General features: G+C 35.1%; 1 protein-coding gene across 2 annotated transcripts in view; it reads right to left on the bottom strand.

Annotated features, from left to right (window-relative positions):
• Nucleotides 1–23186, bottom strand: part of NCAM2 (neural cell adhesion molecule 2) — a 322753-nt gene that overhangs the window by 103901 nt on the left and 195666 nt on the right. For both annotated transcript variants that reach the window (XM_074813831.1, XM_074813842.1), the window contains exon 8: nucleotides 15614–15759. In XM_074813831.1, coding sequence (XP_074669932.1) covers nucleotides 15614–15759 — 146 coding nt within the window. The remainder of the gene's footprint in view (nucleotides 1–15613; nucleotides 15760–23186) is intronic.

Genomic DNA, 23186 nt, shown 5'->3' with positions numbered 1-23186 from the left:
AAAATGCACACAATTTAGATCTTAAAATATTTGACATAAAGCAGCCATATCATTCTATATATCATAATTTCTATGGAAAGAAAAGTATTCTGATCCCACATCAGAATCCAAGGACACTGAATTTTGTTTCCCATGAAAACCTCACAGCATAGGTACATAAATTAAAGTTATGGAATTCTAATGGAAGAGGAAACCTAAAACCCTCTGGATTGGTAAAAATTAGTAACTTAGACCACTTAGTTATCTCTTACATGATTTCTAATGCTGAAAATTCTCTTTTCATTATACCTTTAAAATAGAAAAGAGAAATGTTATGAAGTTACTAGTAAACATGCTACAGTACTGAATGTCATGGGTTTTAGAGGGAATTATTAGGATAAGTAAAATGTAATTTCTTTAAAATAAAACACTAAATACTTTTCTAATTTCTGATATACAATTCTGATATATATATATATAAAACAAGTACTTTATATGACATAGTTAATAACAGAATTATTTACCCATGGATTATTTCCTTCTTTTTTAAAACATCAAGTATGTAATACAATGGTAAATCTACATTATTCCTACCTAAAATGTACATACAGTTCAGCATTTTTATTTCTGATTTTACTTTGATTATAAATATTTCCCTAAGAAGTCACATTTAAATCTGTGAGAAGACATATGCTGAAACAACCTGTGACTATGAATCATAGATACAGTATGAAATACTGTATTAGTGATTAAGAGCTGCCCTCTTAAGCACTAAAGTAGTTCTATACAATAGAGAGTAGTAGTAGAACACAGGTATTTTGAGAAAAATATTCTCTTTGCCCTTCCTTACTGTATATTACAAACCTACAATGAGAAGCTAAATTCTTTCTTAGTACCTTCTCCTTGCACAATGCAAAGTGTCTTTCTGTGAAATTATATTGACCTGTAGCTGTACCAAAACATTCACTGACGTTCTTTCACCATGATTTTCCAAATTAGATCAGAGATTATTCAGCTAGCTCAATTTTCTGAGCATTTTGAGGGATCTACTAGGTTAAGCAAAGACCACAGAAACAAATAAAACACTTAACAATTGTAGGCAAGAAAATTTGGCCCAAATTATCATAAAAATATGCATGTACTAAAGTTAGTTTCTACTTTTTCAAAACTGTCGGAAAATGATTACAATAGTCTCTTTGAAATTGCTTATAAAATAATGTAAAATATATAAGATGTTTTCTGCTGCATTGATCAGAATGCACATTATACTGTGTCTTCTCCATGAACAGTTTAAGCAGGCCTGCGGTCGTATTCTGAAGATGGATTAGCATACAATTCCATTAATTTTTCTGTAAACACGGTGCAGTAAGTGATTAAAAATACACTGTTTGGCTGATATTCCTGAACACAGAAATACGCGAAAGAAAACAAAAGTGCAAATACAGACCAAGAAAATTCCATAAATAAATAAATAAATAGAAGAAAATGTTTTGAAGCAGTTGCCTATGTCTAGAGAGGATTCCCAGAGTATGCTGAAGATTAACACATGCAAATGAAAAATGCTAGACAGCATGAGTTTTCAGGAGGACTTCAAAAATACTAATGTGGCTGTATTATATTGTTCTATGGTATAAGTCAGTTAATAGAGATCTGGGTAAATAAGTCAAGGACATATTGTTATGACACAAAAAGTAAATAATAGCGCAGTCATGCTGAAGCACAGTTAGGAAAGAACATTAGGAACACAGCAGAGACACAGAAGTTGACTACGGCAAAGAACGATGAAGAAGCTGGGACAAAAACTCAATATGCAGTGTTAGCCCGAAGAAAAAATTGAAACTATGCTAGTTATATTCTCCTGTTTTTGTGAAGGGCATTACCAAAACTAGAATATACCGACAAAACAGAAGTCTGCATTCCTACCGATCCATAACGTCATTAACTTTGAACAGCAAATACACAATGTCAAATAGGGGCAGAACTGACCTTGGGGTCTGCGCCCACCAAAACTTTATAACCCTTGGTAAAATCTTTCTAAAGCTTATTTCCCTCCTGCACTAAGTATAGTGAACAGATGTTGGCACCATGTTTGGCACTGTAACCCAACAAAACAGGAAGAGGAAGATACAGCACAGATGGGAACATGAAGTACACAGCACCTGCCCAGCATGCCTCAGTAGAAATCCCCACCAGGAAGAAAGCATTGGAGCTGCCACTGGTGTCAAATCAAAATACAGATATAATCTCTAATTATATCTACAGATATAAATGAATAATATCAGTAACTCACAGGTCTGTCTGAAATAATAATGGACACCTACTAAATTGGAATATTCTTTTTTTCCTTACAAATGTTATAGTGGGAGAGATGTAAAACACATGGTATGGTGTTTTCTGCTACACTGAATAAGTACACATGCTTTTATTTCTTAGCATTAATAAAGAGTATAAAATACAGACAAAATAAAAACCTAGACAATCTGAACAGTCTCTGTGGTTCAATACTCATGATTTCTACTTATTCATTGAATTACTCTGTATCACCTATCACTGTGGAGCATGAATAATCATTGAGGTCTGAAAAACATATGTAGTCAACACAGTTCCACACAGACAGACATACTTCTTTAGAAAGATTAATGAGCAAGTATGTTACAGGCACTTACACTCTAAGACACTGGAAGAATAATTTCAATAAACAGATCATTGTGTTTCCTGAAAATGGTAAAGACAGACAAGGTCTTCAGAAGTTACCTTTCTACAGCATTTTAGAAAGCATAATAAAATCTTAAGAAATCATCATTAATGTTAATCGGAGAATTTCATAGAGTTCATAAATAAAAGTTTGGGTTTTGGGGCTTTTCTGGTGTTTTTTTTTTCCCCCCAGAACCTCATCACCAGCATAAAGCTAAAACACAATTGAGAAATCTCAGCAGAGACTTTGATAGTGTTTTACTCAGGTACAGCTGATTTTGTGACTTTATCCATATAAAAAACGCATTCCCAAAATTAAGCATTTAACATTCCACAGAAAAACTTCTTTCATTTTGAATACTGATAGCAATCTAGGTCTCTGTCCTTGTCAAAGAAAAGTCTTCTATACAGGTCTCCAGGTAAATTTAGTCATAATGACAATACTGAAGTACAAAAGAGTGCCTTCTGAAAGAAAAAAAAAACAACCAAAGGGTGAGAACTTTCTGCATGTGCAATATTCTTATTTAGAATATGTAGCTTAACCCAAATGAATCCTACTTGAGATTAATTCTACAGATTCTGTAAAAGTAAATATATAATTTTGATTTTGATAAAATTCCTGTCATGCCATATATGCTATTCTACCTGACTTTTCTGTCATGTTCTTGCTTCCTGAACTTCTCACATGATCTGTAGTTCCACAAGTGAATATTCCCAAAGTCCTGACCGGCTGCTGCTGACCTGACTGGTCGATGCACAGCTCCAAAACCATGTTCCAGCGCTCCCAAGGCAGTACCAGAATGATGACAACCATGTATTACAAGGGTTCCGCATTCAGAAAGAATAGGGATGTGATGAGACAACAGCATACACAGAGAGACAAGAACAGCTTCTGGGGCAGAATAACTTATTCAGGTACCATGGAGTGTTCGATCTGCACAATTCCATTACCACTGTAGTTAAACAAGTGTAATTTCTCAGAAGGGGAGAATTAGCTGATTATGATGCTTAGAAACTGTCATTCTTTTTCAATTGTAGAAAGCTGTACTTGGGCTAAGGTGGATGGTGTGATTATTGGTTGAGTTTGATTTATCAACCATTTCTCCAACTCCCACTGAGGAGAAACTGTATCACCAAATGAGATGAAGTTGTATGGCTGCCAAAAAGCGCATTTTGAGTTGGCTGAATGCAAGAGTGGAAGGTGAGAACAGATGCAGAAACTGGTGACTCATTTGTAGCTGGATTTTGGTAATATTACTTGGATGGTAGAGCAGCTGTGACACTGTGTTGATTATCTTCCCTCCTACAGAGTTTACGGTTTGGCTGATAAAGTTCTCCTTCATCCCTTGAACTCCAAGTGCAAGACTGCAAGCAAAAAATCCCTACATTTAAAATCTAGACAAGTTGAAATACCTTTGTTTTTCTTCTAATGTTTAAAGGTTATTTGTGATCAAAGTGCCATTACTGTTCATAGTTACACCACTGCAGGTCAGTTTTGCCTGTCACATATTTACCAACTATGTCTTCTGACACCTTGTATACTTTAGTGCTATTTTGGATGTGCATTGCATGTGTTAACAGAGAAGAGTGGATTAGAATTGAGAGTGTTTTCTTTGTAAAATAGGGTGAAACATACTCAAGAACAGTCATTGTGAGAACATATAACTTGAGTAAAAGCTGCAAGACTTTTTCAAGTTCCTCCAAAGGAGCTGCTGCAGATGTACATGGTAGAAGATCCTCACGTTGAGGGCAGGGAGGGGTGGGAAGGATGAAAAAATAAACAAAAATAAAACCTGTTTTAATTTTATGCTTAGCTCTTCCTTCTTCAAATCTAATTCTCAAAAATTGCCAACGCATTATGTTGTCTTGGCCATGTTCTGAGTACACATCACTGAATTTTCAAGGAGAAAACAAATACTGATTAACAGAATCATCTTTGGAATTCATGAATAACAATTGTTTTAGGAAGCTTTCTGATTTCGGGTTGTGTTAATATCCACGAGAGGAAAACTTCAGATCATGTACTTCAGGCTGATGTTTCTTATATGTGAGATTTAAGCAGATCACAATTGCTAATGAAACTGTTCCTTGAAGCAGCATGAAAGATAAGAACTTCTGCAACCTGACATGCTGATACTAAATGATGATAAAATTCCAGAAGTCTATTAAATGTAAGTGATCAGCAATTCCTAGTCTGAAAATCTACCTTTGATGATGAGAAAAGGCTGTTAGTCACAACAGCCATCATCGTGTAGAAGCTGATGGAAGCTCCCTTCTGGATTATGGATGGTATATTCACAATATTTCCCATTCTCTTCAGGTAAATGTATTCTATCCATGCACCTGTTGGAGACAGCAGAAAATTCCAGAGTATTGCTACGTGCATATGCCTTAATGTCCAGTGAATCAGAATAATGCTACAGCAGTGTCTTGGACTTCAGTGATTTTTATAGGAGACCTTGTGATTCCTTTAGAACTGCAGCTTGTTAAATATATATGTCAGCATTCTACAAACTCCTGAATTTGTTAGAAATTTGTTTTTCCACAAGGAAGAAATTATTGAAGAATCTATTGTTTGTAGATCTACAGTGAACACCAGGGAAGGCACAAAAAACAGATCTTGAAGAAAAAAAAATCGTTGTTTTGATTTTCTGTTCATTTGCAGACATAGCAGTTACTTTTAAAGAATTCATATTGGAAATAGTAGCGGGTTCTGTGCAGGTTGTTAACAGCATGTACAATCTCAGGAAAAATGTATTCTTGAAAGTTTCATATAATTTTTAGAAATTATGAAATATTTGATTGATTCATGCTGGTATTTCTTTTAAACATTAAGTTTTTACGTAATGAGATGACACGGGATATCCAATACACCAAAACCACTTACTAAGACATGAAACAGAAAAATGAACTTCTTTCCTTTGTTGGTTTTTACTCACAAAAATGTATGAAAGAAAAATAATAAACAGAGAAAATATGATGATCAGCCATTTAAGATTACTTCCACTAAAGATGCAAATCACAAGAAATGGTTGATGATTATTGATGGTAAATATATTAGCATCATCTGTAAAAAGCTTGTAGAGGAAAACAAGCATTAGTGTTGGCCATAAAAAATAACAATAGCAACAACAAATGTGTGTTTATAACTGAAATATTACAACTGTCATAATTACATATGTACTTTGCAATTAGAAATTCTGATTCACTTATAAAGACTGTATTTAATGGTTTTATTCCTAAGAATTTTGCTGATCTGAATCTACTCCAACACTGTGATGATGCCATTAACATAGGTGACTCAGATGGATTCAGATCAGCAAAATTCTCAGGAATAAATCCATTAAGTACAACGTTGTTATTCAATACAGACCTCAGATAAAACAGCCACCAAAAATAATGATTTTACTATACAACTATGTCTTACTTGAGACAATCAAGTCGTATTGTAACTTGATTCTTTGGATAAATGAGAATAAGACACAGGTGATTATACCCCAGCTTTGTAAATCTTTAAAATCGTTGCAAAGCGTTTGTAACTTCAGTGCAAATTGGAGTCACAAGGTCTTCCTGCAAAGTATGAGTAAGTGAATACTCTAGCATAAGCATATGGCTCCAAACATGTGTCAGTATGGGATCTAAGACTGCTCAGACTTAAAATACTAACTGTGATTTGCCAGAATTTATTTTTCAGTGACTACTCAATCTCTGTGCATCTGAACAAGAATAAACACTATTAAATATATACAGCATCAAAAGCAACAAGTATGGTTATTCTGACTAGGAACTTCAACCTGGTCCTGTTTCTGTTTGGGTCAGTTCAAATCTGAAGTAAGTATTACTTCAGCTGTAGAAATAACTAGTACAGTGAAACTAAACCACTGTACTACACCGAACTGTCCATACAGAGCAAGTTACAAAACTGTGAAAGAACAAGGAAACATCAAGCACTAGGATCCCAGCTTTCCTTCAGGCAGTGATTGTAGCCCATTAAGTATGAATCTCCTATTACTAGTAAAGGCTCTGCACTGTTCCAGTGCAGGGTCTCAGGACTTGGCAGGCTTTCTTTGCCTTGGCCTGAGGTGATTTCAGTTTGCTTTATGATTGCAAGTCCCTAGTCATCAGGTAACTACCTGAATTTGTTTCTGCTTAGCTCTGTGCAAAGAACCATGTATGACAAAGGTCTAACTAACAAACATTAGCTCTTTATCTTAATGGGGACTGGGGGAGGCAGTTCTGTAACTTTAATAACCAACAGGTGAAAACAGTTAAAAAAAAAGAAATCAAAACAACCTGCAGCTGAAAACCCATGGAGACAAAGCATGTATGCTGACTGCAGTGCCAAATGGACAAAAAAATGTTGACCCAGGGCAGGGAAGGAAGCATGATTTTTAAGGGATTGGGGTGGAAGGTTAAGTAATTTGTATTCTCCCCTGGAGAAGAATCTAGTGTGCTGATGAATTGTCAACCCTTGTCTCCCTTTTTTAAAATTTTGGGTTTCTTTTAAGGAAAATAAGTGCTGTCAACCTCAGGTCTCAGGAGAATACTGGAAAGGTGACTATAACAATGAAAAGAAAACTAGGAAGCTTTTGTATAACAGTTTTAACTGTAAAGTTAAAATTTTGCCCTGTATTACTTAGGTAACTTGGATTAAAGTGTTCATATCATTGTAACTGGACTAAGAATAATTGTTTGTTTTATTTTGCTTAAATTGATAAAACATTACTTGGACCAGTAACAAAATCTTGAATAAATATGGGTTGTATGCCCCTCACAAAATTATTCTGTAAGAATAAAAAATAATCTTTAAAATGACAACTGCTTCAAGAGTCTCAAACTGAGCTTAGTGCATTCATATATACATTCATTTCATTTTCATAGAATTCAGGTTCAAATCATGTCACAGTTTAGCTTTAGTTGCAAGAATGACATGGTGAAGGTATGCAGTTATGTAACACAGAGCAGCACATCTGCTTTCTTTGGGGGGAAAAAAAAAAGGAATCACAATTTGAATTTCTCTTCCTGGTTTGTTCAGTAGTTGCATGCAGCTTGCGATCCTTTCCAGTCTTCTGTAAAAGTGATGTCTATTTTATTAAAATTAATATGGCTAGACAGCAGAGAGGATGTCTGCCTGGAAACTGGGATGAGGTGGAGCCCTGCAGGGGGAAATATAAGCAACATGGCTTCCTTAGGGGAAGCAAAGGCACGGAAAGCCAGAAATGCATAACTTGAGTTATGAGGAGCATGGGAATTGTCTAGAGGAGGACACAGATCCAGATCTCATAGATCAAATAGTCTTTGCTCACAAACCCCAATAATTCTGTAGGGCTTTTTGCAACTGAAGGAACAGAAGGAAATTATTGCAGTAGCAAGCAAAATGGAGAAAATGAGCTAACCTGGACATATCTGAAAGGGCACAGAAATATTTGTTTACAAGTTATTTTATTTAATTGGTACCATCCAATAGAGTTTCTCTATTTACATTTCTAAATTTATTTATATGTACAGGTATAAAAAAATATTATGCTGAAGGTATCAGTTAAGCTGGGTGGAAACTATTATGGAAAAATGTGCTGTTACTAGAGCTTGAAACAAGTTGGAAAGCTCCGGAAGTGTGCTGATAAAAAAATATTCAGTTTGGAACTCTAAATATTCACAAAACTGTATTTTTAATGCAAATTTCTATATTGAATATCTATTTCTGTATACTATTTTAAGAAGAGGAACATTTATAGAGTACTATGTTAATTCAATCAATTTTTACAAAGTAATATAACCCTGAGGGCTTTAAGATTACATATCAGCTAACTGTAAGATCTATTAAAGCATGTTAGATGATCTGTTTGCAGTAAGGTAAAGATTACCACATGCTATCAATTCACTGACCTTTGGCATAAATGTCACGACTTGTACAAGCATAAATTTATAGAAAGACAAAAACCGTCTTGTTGTTAATACCATTATTTAGGTTATTGCAACATTCAGAAATTTTAATAACACAGGTTGAGTCCATGCATAGATGGGAGTTATTTTGAACCATGAATCAGAGCTCAACCTATGTTTCGGTTATGCAGTCTTAAGAAATACTGTTTGCTGAATTTCAGAAGCTGTCAATAAGGGATGGTGCAAACAGTCTTTACTTTTCCCAATGCAAAGAAATATCACTCCTGCATTACACTTTTGGTCAAGCTGCACAGCTTCCTATCACAGATGATAGACATATACTGGTCCATCAGCATTCTCATGTTAAACTACCATAACTTGACTGTGTTTGAAATCTAAGAACTGGTACTAATAGGAAGACAGTGTATGAGTAGATGTACACAGGGAGATGATACAGTGAAAATGTGATAGGAGAATGTGGTTTTTTAACAGCATACTAAGGACATTAATAAATTATTAAGAACTAATTATTACACAGAGTTTAGATAATTTGTTAAACAAAATAATCAACAGATTGAAAAATAGAATCCAGGCCACTTGCTTTCATCCTAGTTTTGCCAAAAGTAAATAGTTATTTTCTCCTAATATACAAGGGTATTCAAACTGTCTTTCAGGTCAGGGAAACTGCTGACAGGTTTTAATAGCGTAAAATACATTTTGCCAGCATTGCACTGCTGATTGTGCCATTGATTGTGCTCATTTCCTATGAGTTTCCATGGTACATAGAAAATGTAACATTTCCAATATCTCTGGGGGATGTCCTATAGTACATCAGTGAATACCACCAATGAATCCAGTCTATAATGTGGGGCTGTATCAATATGTAATCACATGCAGGATCTCTATTTTATCAGGCAAGCAACAGCTATTTGAAAGTAATTAAACCATTAGCAAATAATACAACTGATATTTAGGCAGAAGCTCATGAAGTGATCTTCTGTGTAGTGGAAGGAATGAATGAATATTCAAGTCCAGGCTGCACTGGTATCGCAGGAAATGTTGGTCCATAAAAAATTCCCTGATAATTTTAGTCTTCATTAGTGTAACAGACGGTATATCATCACTGATGACTAAATGGAAAAAGCTAATATTGGAAGGGAAAGAAATGCCATTTCCATGCCTTTATTTTGGCCAGTAAATGCAGCACCACAACCCACAGAAAGTACCCCAAAATATCTACCTGGTGCATAGGTAGTACATAAGCAAATGGATTAAATGGGAGACAATTTTTTAAGTTTGAAATATGAACTAGATAGAAATAGGATTATCCATTTACACAATGGATGAAAACTTTGTACCTAATTTAAGGTATCATGTTAAACAATTGATTAAATTAGTAATGTTCCTAAATAAACATCCTTCTTTCCCTAGGTTAAGCTTTTAATACAGAAGAGGTATTAATTTTTACATTTTCTTGGCTGTTTGTCATCTTTAAAGGATCAGCAACTCTGTCTCTGTTTACTTAATTCTGTCCCAGTGGAAAGTGATCTTAAAGTTTTACTGAAAGGAAAAATTTGAAGAAATGAGAGAATTCTGAGCTAGTGTAATACCAATACAGCCATCCATGCCACATGAATGTATATATGGATGTGTGTATGTAAAGCCATGTGGGTCTACTCTGGGTAACAGCATTTAATTTCTCTCTTAAAAGAGGAACAAATCTGAAGGGCCCTCTGGCCATGTGGCTGAGATTCAGTATTGAATTGTCAATATAACCACCAACCAAGCCTGAACTGGGGAAGAGGCTATGGTATGTCAAAATAATTACTAGCTTCAGTTTTGGCTTTATTTACATATCGCTGCAGATATTGTTACCTAAAGGAGTGCGTAGAACTCAGATGAGTGATTGGGCTACTTACGGACTTTGAAATATCCACATTGGCTTGCAACTTTCCTACTGTACTGCTTCCTCAGCTCACCCAGGAAAGCTAGTCTTAATTTCTAACTGCATATAATCTCACCCCTCCAAAATCAATCTTGCTACTAAAATACTGTCACTTCCCAAAACTCTACACTATATTTTAGCTCCTTCTAGTTAACTGAAGAGTTTGTCCTAAGCCCGTATTAGTGCAGCTAAAGATGCCATAGAGAAGATGAAGAAGCCCCCAAACACACGCAGATTTCTGTGGATCAGATGACTGGTGAGAGTATATTATTCAGTGCTCCTATGTGCTCCATGTTTTCCATATGCCACAGGGTATAAATCTGTATATTCTCAACAGCACTAACTACCTAACATTCAAAGCCAACCTCCTGCATTCCACTCACTCTCAAGGCCATTTATTTACCTTCTCCTTCCAGTCACAACATTCTTACTCTTGTATTTCACAGTCTTAACATGTGAAGCCCACCATGATTCATTCTGGGGTTAAAAACAAAATAAAAAAATCTCTGATGCCTGATTGAATTCTTTGCAGTGTCTCAACTGCATAATCAAACACAATTGCAGCTGGCTACATAAACCATTCTGGCCTGCTGGCCTATGATAATATTACAACAGCAAAAATATTCTATGATATTATAAGTAGAAGCTGTTCACACAACATGTAGTTGAAACAGGCTATAACAATTTTCTTCAGTAAGGCAATGAGACTTGCCCCTTAAATTTTTCCAGCCATTCAAAGCAGAAAAGTTCCTGAGATTAATTTATGATTAAAATGCCTTAGATATGTCTATGTTTCCTCTTTCTGGGTGATACATTTCAAATAAAGACCTGATCCTTGATGAGCAAGAAGAGGTCTCTTCACTATCTCAAAAGAAAGGCAACACAAGTCACTGACGCTGTAACACTGCTTCTTTTTGTGCAGTGAGGATAGCATATACAGGGAGTAAAAAAAATTTCAAACTCTTTTTATTAACATTTATAATAGCTGAAGTGGAGTTAACAGACTTGGGGAAAAAGCAGAGTTCACCTTTCAAAGAAAAAGACAAAACAAAGCCCAAGTTCTTTGTCTTTGCCTATTGCCTGATCATGAAATCTACGAAAAGCTCTACAAGCTCCAAATAGTTATGGCTTGCATGCCACTATAAAGTGAATTCAAACTTGGGAAAAAATTTAATTATTGGTCTGAGCTCTGCAACATTTAGAACAAATGTCACAGGATATTTCACGGGGACACCCAAATTGTTATTGCAATGATAGGTAGATGGAAGGAAGCAGAACTCAAACTATCTCTGTAGTCCTCATTATAAAGTTAAAAATCAGATGTTTTTTTACTTTTGGATACAAGAAGAATAGTGTAAAGTATTTCAAAGACATTTGTTGAATCTGTATCAAATATATACAAAATACAGTACCATTTCATATATCTTAAATCCAACACCCAATTTGTAAGACCTCTTTCTTTCTTTTCTTTTCTTTTTTTTCCCCCTCTTTGTTTCTTTGTTAACCAGTTACCCCATACATGAGGCATTATCAAAACTGAGTATCAGATACTAGACTGTGACATCTCTGCACTGTCTTCTTTCACTCATTTTACATGTTTAGATGAAATTCTTCAGGATAAAGACTGTCTCTTTGGACACATGCTGCACACAGTGGAGCTACTGTCTCAAATCAAGCTCCATCTGTTATTGTCATTTGTATTCCAAAACAGGGCTTGAGATGGTAATTACAAACAATGTTGGTCAGCTTTCATATTTTTGCTAGAATTAGATGCTAGAAAAGTAAAGCATGAAACTCTACTCTCACACTTCTGCAGTATGCACAGGAATCAATGACGTTTTTGTACCAGAGAATCAGGATATGCTCTCCTTCAGGGATGTATGTAGATATGTATGTACATGTCCAAAATCCATTTTATAAGTGATTACAGCAAATCAAATCCAATCACTATCCTTCCTTCTGTTTTACAAAAAGCTACTCTTTTCCTGCCTCCTCTTTTAACTAGGAAAAGGGCCAGGGCTGCTGGATGCACAAAGGTCTGTAGGAACATGCCATTTCAAATCACAGCCGAAAGGGGCATGGCCAGGTTGGCACGTTAGTGAAAGGACGTGCAATGCTGGGGAGTTGGGGACTAGAAGTGCATGCACCAAGCAGAGAGTTTTGGCTTGATACTGCAACAGCAGATGAAGCTCTGGTCTTGGACTAAACCTCCATTTCCATTTTCAAATCTTTAAGGGTGAGCCAAACACCTTCTGTCATGCATAATCATTCATTTACTCAGGCTTACCCACTCTCATGTATTTATGAGTTATAAAGCCATAAAAGGAGTACAGAGGTCATCTAATGTGACCTCCTGGAAAACTTTAAATTTAAACTTTCAAGAGAAGTCAAAGGAAGGGGAAAGACCCCTTCATTTCAAATTCTTAATGAAGGAGGGACCACAAACTGTGTGGTATATTGTTCCAAAAGCTAACTGATAAAAGGAAAGAGGAAAAGGCTTCTTTGCTTCTGGTTTGAACTCACTTGGCTTCAACTTTCAAATGCTCACTTCTGATGTACTGAAAATCCTTTATCAAAGCTGTATTTTCCTAAGAGATAATTATAGACCTCTTACTCATTAACATTATCCTCCTTAAGCCCAGCAGGGTTATTTCTTTGATCTATGACTGGTGCATCTATTCCATTCTTTTGGACAAAATAATTTCAAAATTCAGAAAAGCCTATGTCCTGGTTATAAGATCTATCTATCATTCGAAAGAAAACATTCTGAATCCATTCACACTAAGAATGATCTCACATTCAGCCTTCCTCCTTATCCACATGAGGTATACTTGCATTTTATCAAAACAAGAACAACACAATTGAGGAGCTACATACTAAAAGTAATAATTAAAAAGGAACATTTTCTGTGTTTTTTAATCATCATCATGTTATTTATTCATCATTAATATTATAGTTAGAGCAGTTCTTCCATCTTCTACAGAAAAAAATTATCCCCCAAAGATATTCTTAACTCAACAAAAATGTTGGATAAAGTGCAGTCTATAACAAAAAATGTTTTAAAACTGGTAAAAAATTCCAAAGATGAATTCACTGAAGGTAATGATAACTTTTGTTTATGCAAGTAAGTCTGGTGATTGGACATTACTTCAGAAGTTATCACATAAGTAATAATTTCAATTTAAGCCTATGTTACAACACCACCACCCCCAATTTTCTTCAATTCACCTTTTCCTTCTCTTTCTGTGTGCAAAATATTGTGGTATTATTCAACAATTATTCAGTAATTTAATCACTGCCAGTTTTGTTCCCTGTCCACCTAATTTGGTAGGAAAGCACAAGCCAGGACTTTGGTACCCTAGAGATGGAGGACCACAGGGCAAATGCAGCAGCATATTTTATAGCTCAAGAACATATACAGTATTTCAGAACATCTATTCAACATTCAGCAAAAACTCTCCCATGAGCAATACACATATAGTTCTTTCATTGGCAAGAAAAAAAGGAAACCATATGACTGCATTTATTCTCATTCTTTTTATATTCCACATACAGTATGTCAGCACACCAGTAGAAAGTGAACATAGGTTTTAGTTTGGTTGTCAGTATTATGTTGCACCACAGTTCAGAGAATGCTACAGTAACAGATCTAGACAGTTTAATCACCTGCAGTTTGAATTAGGAATGTAATACTGTCCTATATAAGCACTGGATAAATTTCTGGTTTCAACTGCACCAACATTTCTTAGCTTGTTTCTGTGATTTGATTTAATTTTCAATTTCTGATGTAACAAAGTTGTTTTGGGAACATTCCAAACAGAAGTGAAAAGCTACATTTGTAACCTTGGAATCAAGTGTTGTCTTGTGGGTCAGAAAGAGGACCTTTGACTTTAAATATTTAAGGAGGAGAGAAACTGTTTTGTTTTAATGCAAAACTATTAGAAAAAAATATTATATAAATACTGTTATGTTGCTCCCCAATAGAAATCACAGAGCAGGAAAATGGTAGACAGGGCCTCACATAAACTACCTCAATTCCAGGAAAGGTCAAGTCAGGGACTAGTCCAGACCAGACATCCTCCTTCGGAATACAAATAACGGAAGTATATAATTCCTTAATATATAGAAATTCCCTATAAACTGACTAACTTACTGTGTATCTAATCCCCTCAGTGGCATGATTGCTGTATAGGTCTGTCAACTGCTTTTTTAAGCATCAGCTATGAATATGTAGACATCTGCAAGAAGACTGTATTTTGCTATTTGATTATCTGGAGTAAAAATTCTGAATTAGCCATCCAGAAAGATGGTATCTCATATTTTAACCAGCACAGAGAAATTCTGTAGTTTATGTATGGAAATTAAGAAGAAAATAATTGTTCAAATACTAAAAGAAAATTATTTAATAAAAGGAAAAATAAAAAGAGCTCCGTAGAAACAGCTAATCTGCATGGTTAGGAATAACACTACACCGTTCCCTATTGCTTTCACCATTCCATTTAACTATAGCTCTTGTTCCCACAGTAACTGACTTTCTTAATAACTGACTGTCATACTGTAATCTTTCTCTACTCAACTTACTTTTGTAATAAAACATGAAAATCAGAAAACAAAATGAGAAAATAGGCTCAATTTGTAGCTACAGACTACTTGCTCTGTGCGAGCAAAAATATAAGAAAAGAGAAAAATAGGAAAAAAAGCATAAGTGGGAAATGAAGAACTCCAAGTATTCAGAATTTTTAATTTCAGATTTCTATAAGCTCCACTGCATTTTGAAAAATACTGGACAGAGTCCAAATACAGTCAAGAAGGCCTATGGACAGCCATTTTGCTCAAGGCAAAATTGAATCCCTTAGTAGGGATTATGTATGAAAATTCAGGCCTGATGAGATGAATTACCTTTCAGCACTTTAATTGCTTTTTTCTTTGTTTTCTTTTAAATTTAAAATTTAGAATCTCCATGTCTCTCTTATTACCTTGGAAAGTAGCAATTCCTTCCAATTCCAGAGGAATCTAGAATTTATCTATCTCTAAATTAATTTTCTGCTTACAAAAAGAAGATTAGCCAGACAATGCATATTTAGATATTTTAGACATTAAAGGCTGATTTACCTTGTCACCTTCAGAGAAAGTTATTCCATCAATGGCCCTTTTCCAAGTAATCTCTGGGATAGGTTCTCCTTCTGCTTCACAGGTGAGGGTGGCTTTCCCATTCTCAAACGTGGTTTCATTTTTAAGTTGTATTATTTGAGGCTGTACTGTTAAAAATACAAATTACATTACTCATCCTGCACAAAGAATGTCATGTCAAAATCTAGCTTTTAAACCACTTTTTTTTTTTTTTTTGTTAAAGCACATTCATTTTTATTATTTAAGATTAACTAGAGGTTTAATGCTACCATCTATAAGAGCAATCAACTTTTCTGACTTCGAGGTGCAAACAACCATTTCTGTATGTCTGATGACCTGGACTCCTGGCTCAGCATGGCTGACACCCCCAGGACTGCCTGCTCCCTTGTTGGGCTATTGTAGGATGGGTCCTGACTGTTGAGGCCCCTGCTCTGGTGGTTGTGTTTCTGTGCTTTGCTCCTAGCTTCTTGTCTCTTAGGGACCAGCCAGCCCTCTCTACTCTCTGGCACTTCAGGCATGAAGCAAAGATTCAATGATTCCATGATGATCCTGCAGGAGGAACTCCATGCGCCATTGCAGGCTGGGTGCTGAGTGGCTGGAAAGCAGCTCTGCAGAGAGGACCCAGGGGGTCCTAGTGGATAAGAAGTTGACTATGAGCCAGCAATTCACCCTTTAGTAGAAAAGCCTCCAGGGATCTTAGCCATGTGCATAAATATCTGATAGAGGTGAGTACAGATAAAGCCAGAATCTTCTCAGTGGTGGCCAGTGACAGGACAAGAGGCAATGGGCACAAATTGAAACACAGGAAGAGGAAAAACTTTTTTTACTGAGAGGGTGACTAAACAGCAGAACAAGCTGCCCAGGAGACTGTGGAGTCTCCATCCTTGAAGATATTCAAAACCCAGATAGACATGGTCCTGAGACACCATCTCTGTCTGACCCTGCTAGGAGCAGGGAGTTGGACTAGATGGTCTCCAGAAGCGCCTTCCTGTCTCAGGCATTCTTTGATTCTATGATAATCTGTGTTTGTCTTCAAATACAAATTATTCAGAAAAAAATAAAGAATTATTAATATTCTTGGACTTTGATGTTCAGCAATATCTAACTGTGTTACACAAATTACCGAATTTAACAAAATCCCGTGACAGCAAAAATATTGTACTGGTATTAACATGATTAAAAACTGAATAGTCCTCTGATAGAAAGCTATTCATCCTTATTTACTGAGTAAAGTGGTAAGATACATTTAAAAAATTCCAGATATTGTTTGCATTCTTTGTATCATTTCACTTTATAGCCACAAGCCACACAGCAACTACAACTCTCAAAATACACTGTACTTTGTCAGGTTATTTACATATGCAATATAATTTCTGGTTACATATGAACACTTATTTGGAGGACTTATCTGCACAATATCATACAAGAACTCTGTTGTAGAAACTATGCATTGAATATTACTCTCTTCCATGGCATTCAAGTATCTTCATATAAAATGTTTTGGTCCTATATATTCACTCATCTATAACCATTAATAAGTTTCTCTGAACCTACCCATTTTGCATATTCAATGACACACTCATCCCACTGAAAAACCTATCATGTAATCATGTAATAAGAATATGATTCAATACGTTTACACGCAAAACCAGTGAATTAAGTTGACATGAATGAATTAAACTTTTGGCAGCTCTTAACACTGACTGTCAACATTAAGTACATTTGTTGAAAATAATGTATTTTCTATATAGTTTTCCCAAATTTTGCTTCAGAGAAAGCACTACTATAATATATTCTATATGAAGCAGAAAATAAACAGAGAGGTAACTTATTTTCTAATGAGGTTACTAAAGTATATGCTACACAGAAGAGTAATATTGGTTAATGTTAGTGGATCAAAAGGGGGAAGAGAGACAGTCAGGTTAGAAGGGACCCCAGGAAGTCATCTTGACCAACCTCATCAACATAGGGTCAACACACCCTGTTCAGAGATTTGTTGAGCACTATCCTGAAAAATGCCAAGAACAGAGACTGCACAGTCTTTCTCACCAGCCTGTTGCAGTGCCTGGCTGTCCTCATGGTGAAGAATGTTTTCCTTATGTCTAGTGTCCTTTTCTATTTTATGACCACTATTTCATTTATGACAATTGTCTCACAGATGCTGCATTCAGCACTACCAAGAAAAATAATAAAAGCAGGTTCAAACTTGCTATATCCAGATACATCACCTACCTCTCTTTTATCTATTTCCACCACACCATTCTTGGTCTCACTTCTCATTCCTTATCTCCATATTCCTTCTGTTGCTTGTCTACTGTCAGTTCACCCTTTACTATTACAAATAATCTATTGTGTGTTTATTGCATAGAGATGAAAAACAAATAATACTTTACCTAACAAAGCACTGAACTAATATCCTGGTTCATTAAGATATAATCTATGGTGAGTGACATCATGTGCAAAAGGAAAATACCCTGCATGATCAGGGGCTCTTGAAATATCAGCTGGATCCAACTTTATTGGATGCAGTAGAAGATAGTAGCAGGACATCAATTTGGCTGAGAAAACCTGAAACTCTTCTCAGTGATATAACAAGAGATGTCAGTTGAAAGAACTACAAAAAAGAATTTGAGATAAAAGATAACTATATTCAACTTCAAAATAACTTTAGTTATTACTCTCACTTTCAGGATCATACAAATGCCTATAAAATATTTTACCTTGGTACTCAAGTACTCTATTTCTATAGCCATGTCTCCTGGCTACAATATAATCTGTTCTTTCCTTTCTCTCCTTTGATATATCATCATCCCTGGGAACAAGGTAAGAGCTTTGGCAGATATACCACTCATTTAAAAAAAAAAAAAAAAAAAAAAAAAAAAGCACAATACATAGTATTTTATGTCAGAATTTGCAAAATTTAGAATTACATTATTTCCATCAGAACAAGAGGATTTCCCCATCTGGACAACATTACAAATGGTATGATCTGCTCACAATAATGCATGTTCTAAAATGTAACTGATACTCTTTAATTTTTAATCTTAGACTTATATTCTAAATTTCTTTAAGGCCTTCTTCAAATGGATCACTACAAGACAAAAAGTTTTAGCTTGACATTTTAGACAAGAGCAGCTGACATTTAAAGGAATAAGCACTGATTAATCATCAAATATATCTCGCTGACAGTTATTACTAGGAAGAAAAGAGCTCATATTTAATGCCTTCATTTTTGTTGGTCACAAGTCCTAACTTGCTATTGAATAGAAGTTTTTACACTGACTACTTTTTGTATTACATTTTGGACATTTGAAAATATTAAAATACTTTAGTGTACATGTAAATAACAATAGTTATTTGAGAATGCCAAGACTAGTATCGGCAGAAATACTGAAACAGCTGGTTTCCCCCTCCCCAATTCTTTAACTGTTCTTTCTAAATTGACAAGGTCATTCTCAAGCTGAATTCGTATTTGCTTGCTGTACTCTAGAAAATATGAAACAAATGAAGATACAGGGTCATGGAATGTAAATCCAGGAAGCTTCCAGGTCTTTGCTGTTTTTTTCAGTCAAAAATATTGAAGTATTTGTATTATAATGTACTTTAAAAAATTGTAGACTGAATGACCTGATTGAAATGAAAGAAGGCTTGAATATAGATAGGAGTTATGCTTAAACTTCATTAAAATTATTTTATTTGAAAGGTAAGGAACAGCTTATTACTAGACATGCATTTTTAAAATATTAACAGTATGATGCTGACAAAGAAATAACATTTACTAGCTTGGAAGTTTGCTCTCTGAGCAGAGAAAGTTGATGTTAAGTTTTCTAGCACCTCCCCAATAAACAAGCTTATTTCAGATTCCTTCCTTGGTCTCTTCTGGATTTGTCTCAGAGAACGGTTAAGCTCATTGCTGTGTACCTACAGCCTCCCCCAAAAGCTTAAGAACAACATGGATAGCAATCTGAGCTTCTGGATTTGTTGCTTAATCTGATTTCTTGGAAAAGGTACACAACTTATTGAATACATAGAGTTCTACCCATATCTTTGAGAAAGGAGTTGCATCAGACTTGGGAAGCGGCACATATATAAAGCTTGAGATAGTCCTGATTATAGCTCATCAAAACTGCTTTAAACAGCTTGTCATTAATACAAACATGGATTTACTGGTGAGAGGCTTAGTATATGTCTGTATTGCTGCCTGATAGGATCTCTTGATTAAGATGACACGTGAGGAATCATACCCTTACGCTATCTTCCTGCACAGTGACATTTGAATCATGTAGCAAAACTGCAACCCTGTCCTCCTGGAAACTGCTGGTATAATTTGAATTTAGTAAACAAGCTAAAGGAAATATCTAAGAAGCAGATTCCTGTAACTTGATTCCTGACATAATAAGGATTTGCACACACGCCAGTATGAAGAGTTGACTTATTTTAGTGCACAATAAACCTGAGTCTTTGACATGTTAAAATGGTATTACTACTTCACATTCAAAGGGATTTAAGATTTATCTTCTGACAGAACTGGCATCACTGTCTTTATAGATTGCATAATTTTTACTTTAAAAAGCAGAGGTGTTCCAAAGAGGTAAGGATGTAAGAGGGAGGAAGAAGGAATATAGAAACTCTATGGACTTTTGACACTACATCTTTAATTGATGAATTGCGCTTTGTGAAGCTGCAATTGTTACACTTCATAATATCTGAGATGTGCAGGCACAGATAGTTCCATACACAGATCCATGGGATTCCTTTTCTAGAGATATCAGAGAATTTAAATTAAGAGCTTCCATATATGTATGAACAGTATCTTAGGAAGAAAAAGAAAAAAGAAAACCAATACCAAAACACATATTAATCTACTTATTAAGCTCAAAAGAAAATTAATTAGGTGTGCTCCAGGCACTATAAATGTACAAGGAATGCAGTCATTAAGACTGAAAATAATGGAAAAATTGAGGCAACCTCTCACCCCAATCTCATTACAGACTTACTGCAGCCTGTTGGGTTCCAAGATACTTGGCTTCTGAAGGCCTAAATTAACCTAAATGTTTTGAATTTTAACATTTGGAACACATCTAAGAGGGATAAGACAGGAGAGGTCCACTACATTTCCTCTCATCTGTCTGATGACAGATAATAAATTAATAAAATATACTTTCTCAATAACCAACAAAAGTTACATTGAACACAGCTGCAAAAACCTTCCTGCTATACAAGATTTATATTATACTTAAAAAGAAATCTAGAAAATAAAAATAGTATGTGTTTAAACTACATGATAATTATAAAGGGTCTTTTGTAATGCTTCTTGAGGTATTTTTCCCTCATTCAACTTTCATGAAATCAACTGTCAGAAACTACTGAAATGTCAATGAAGTATTTTTTAAAATCCCAGACTACACTCTCATTGATTATGTAGGTAAAACACATACACCATAGAGAAATTCCTCCAATGTTTTACCAGTTCTCTTTCTAGAAATATAAATTATTAGACATAGAAATGTCTCTTTCTATGGCATATGTACAAAAGAGAGAAAGCTTGTTGAAAACCTCAACTGTTTATGCATCGTTGAATGGCAGAACCAAGCATTTGAGTGATTAAGGAGTTGAAAAAAGCAACTAAAGAACAAAAGAAATGAAATTATAAAAACTATCCTCAGAATATAAGCATTACTCTTATAAAGTATAAATGTGTTTAATTAAAGCTAATTTTGCTTAATTTATCTGAATAGATTTTTTTATTATAAGGTAAATGAACACTACCGCCATCAGTCTGGAGAGGGAATGAAGAAATGAAAGTTTACGCCTGAGAAGGTGAGACGATGTAGGAAGGCTTTAACGTATTGAATTTTCTTGACTGCTCTTAAATCAACTACTTGTTATGTTATTTTGGAAATTTTTGTTGGGGTGCCCATAGTTGTAAAAATGTGGTATTTCATAATTAAAAATGCTAATTCACGTGTGTTTAAACACACACACACACATATACATATATATATGATTAATTACATCACAAAACAAATCAAAGAAAACAATGAAACTGAAAAAGATGAAAGGTAAAAGAGATATAAAAAGTTGTCTACCAAGCAGAGACAAATACTAACAATATTTTTAAAGAATTCAAGGAAGAACACCTATGGTTTCAAACTGTTCAGAAGGAATAAACATAAATCAATTTGTATCAAAAACCTTAGTACAAGTCCTAAGGATTAACACAGATGAAATCTTTTAGGTAGTAATGGATAATGATACAGGGAAAACTATTGCAGATAACAGGATGACAGACAGAGATGATCAGTAAGAAATTCTCTGAGGGAAATAGGGCTTTCTTTACTCTTCCATGTCTTATTAGGTAGAACAGATAAAAAGCACTAATAAAGATGAACAACCAGAGAGAGCAGGGTGTATGCCTACAGGTTTCTATACACGTGTTAGTGTTGCAGAAAAACTGTCAGAGTAAGAACTAGATATGAGGACAAAACAGCTTTTTTTAGCACTTATACTGGAAACAAAACGTTAAACAAAAATATCTAGGTCACGCATGGAAACTAAACATACGCAGCTGTTAGATGGCACTAAGATGGGCATGTCCACTCAAAAGTGCAGAGTATTAGAAATTTGCAATGCTTAATGCTATATTACTATTATTTTTATTGCATTATGGTTATATGACTGTTATTACAAGTTTCAACCCCGCCAGAGCCCTGTTGTAGTAGAAACAACAGTCATTGCCCCAAGGAGTATACATTGTAAACTAAAATTAAAGATAGCAGGTATGCGAGACAAGCAAACTAATGGAGTAGGAAAGAATAATGTTATTTAATAGGTCATTTTAACACAAACTGGCTGTTTGTGTCCTATTTAGCTATAATAATCAGCCATCTGGCTTGCCATTTTCAGACTGCATTTTTTGGAATACATTTAAGGGGAAGAAAAGTGTAATAAATTGTTGGCTGTATATATGACTGGGAGTTTAATCTGTGTGAAAGAGACAAAAGAAAAACTAAAGTTCTTTGTAGGAGAAAATACAACTCTGCTCCACATTTTCAGAGTGACAGTAGAGGTGAACTTTGCAAACGCAGTATTAGACTAAAATTACATTGAGCTTTAGAGATTACAAATAAGGTAAGAGGCTTAATTTATGATACTATTCCCTAAAGTCAAACTAACAGCATACAGATTATTATAATCTAATTTAAATATATCCAATAGCACACAGGAAAATTAACTCTAAATATACATACTAAATGATGTGCTCGAAATTAGCTATAACCACTCAGGAAAGAGACCTGGGAGACACTGCAGGCAGTTCTGTGGAAACACCAGTTCAGTACTGGGGGAGAGCCAGAGAGGCAAACAGAATATGAGAGGAGGCACCGAGATCAAAGCAGAAGCAGCACTGTCCTGCTGAACAGTCAGGTTGTCCCCACGATGGGAATCCTGCATGCCATTCTTGCCTTGCCATTTCACAAACAGGGGATTATAACTGGAAAGGTACAGGAATGCATGGTTCACAGATTCATAATGGTTTCCACAGTAGGAGAAACTA

This window comes from Strix aluco, chromosome 2, assembly GCF_031877795.1.
Source record: "Strix aluco isolate bStrAlu1 chromosome 2, bStrAlu1.hap1, whole genome shotgun sequence".
NCBI lineage: Eukaryota > Metazoa > Chordata > Aves > Strigiformes > Strigidae > Strix > Strix aluco.
Note: the sequence above shows the minus strand (reverse complement) of the source record. Positions and strands in the feature narration are given on the sequence as shown.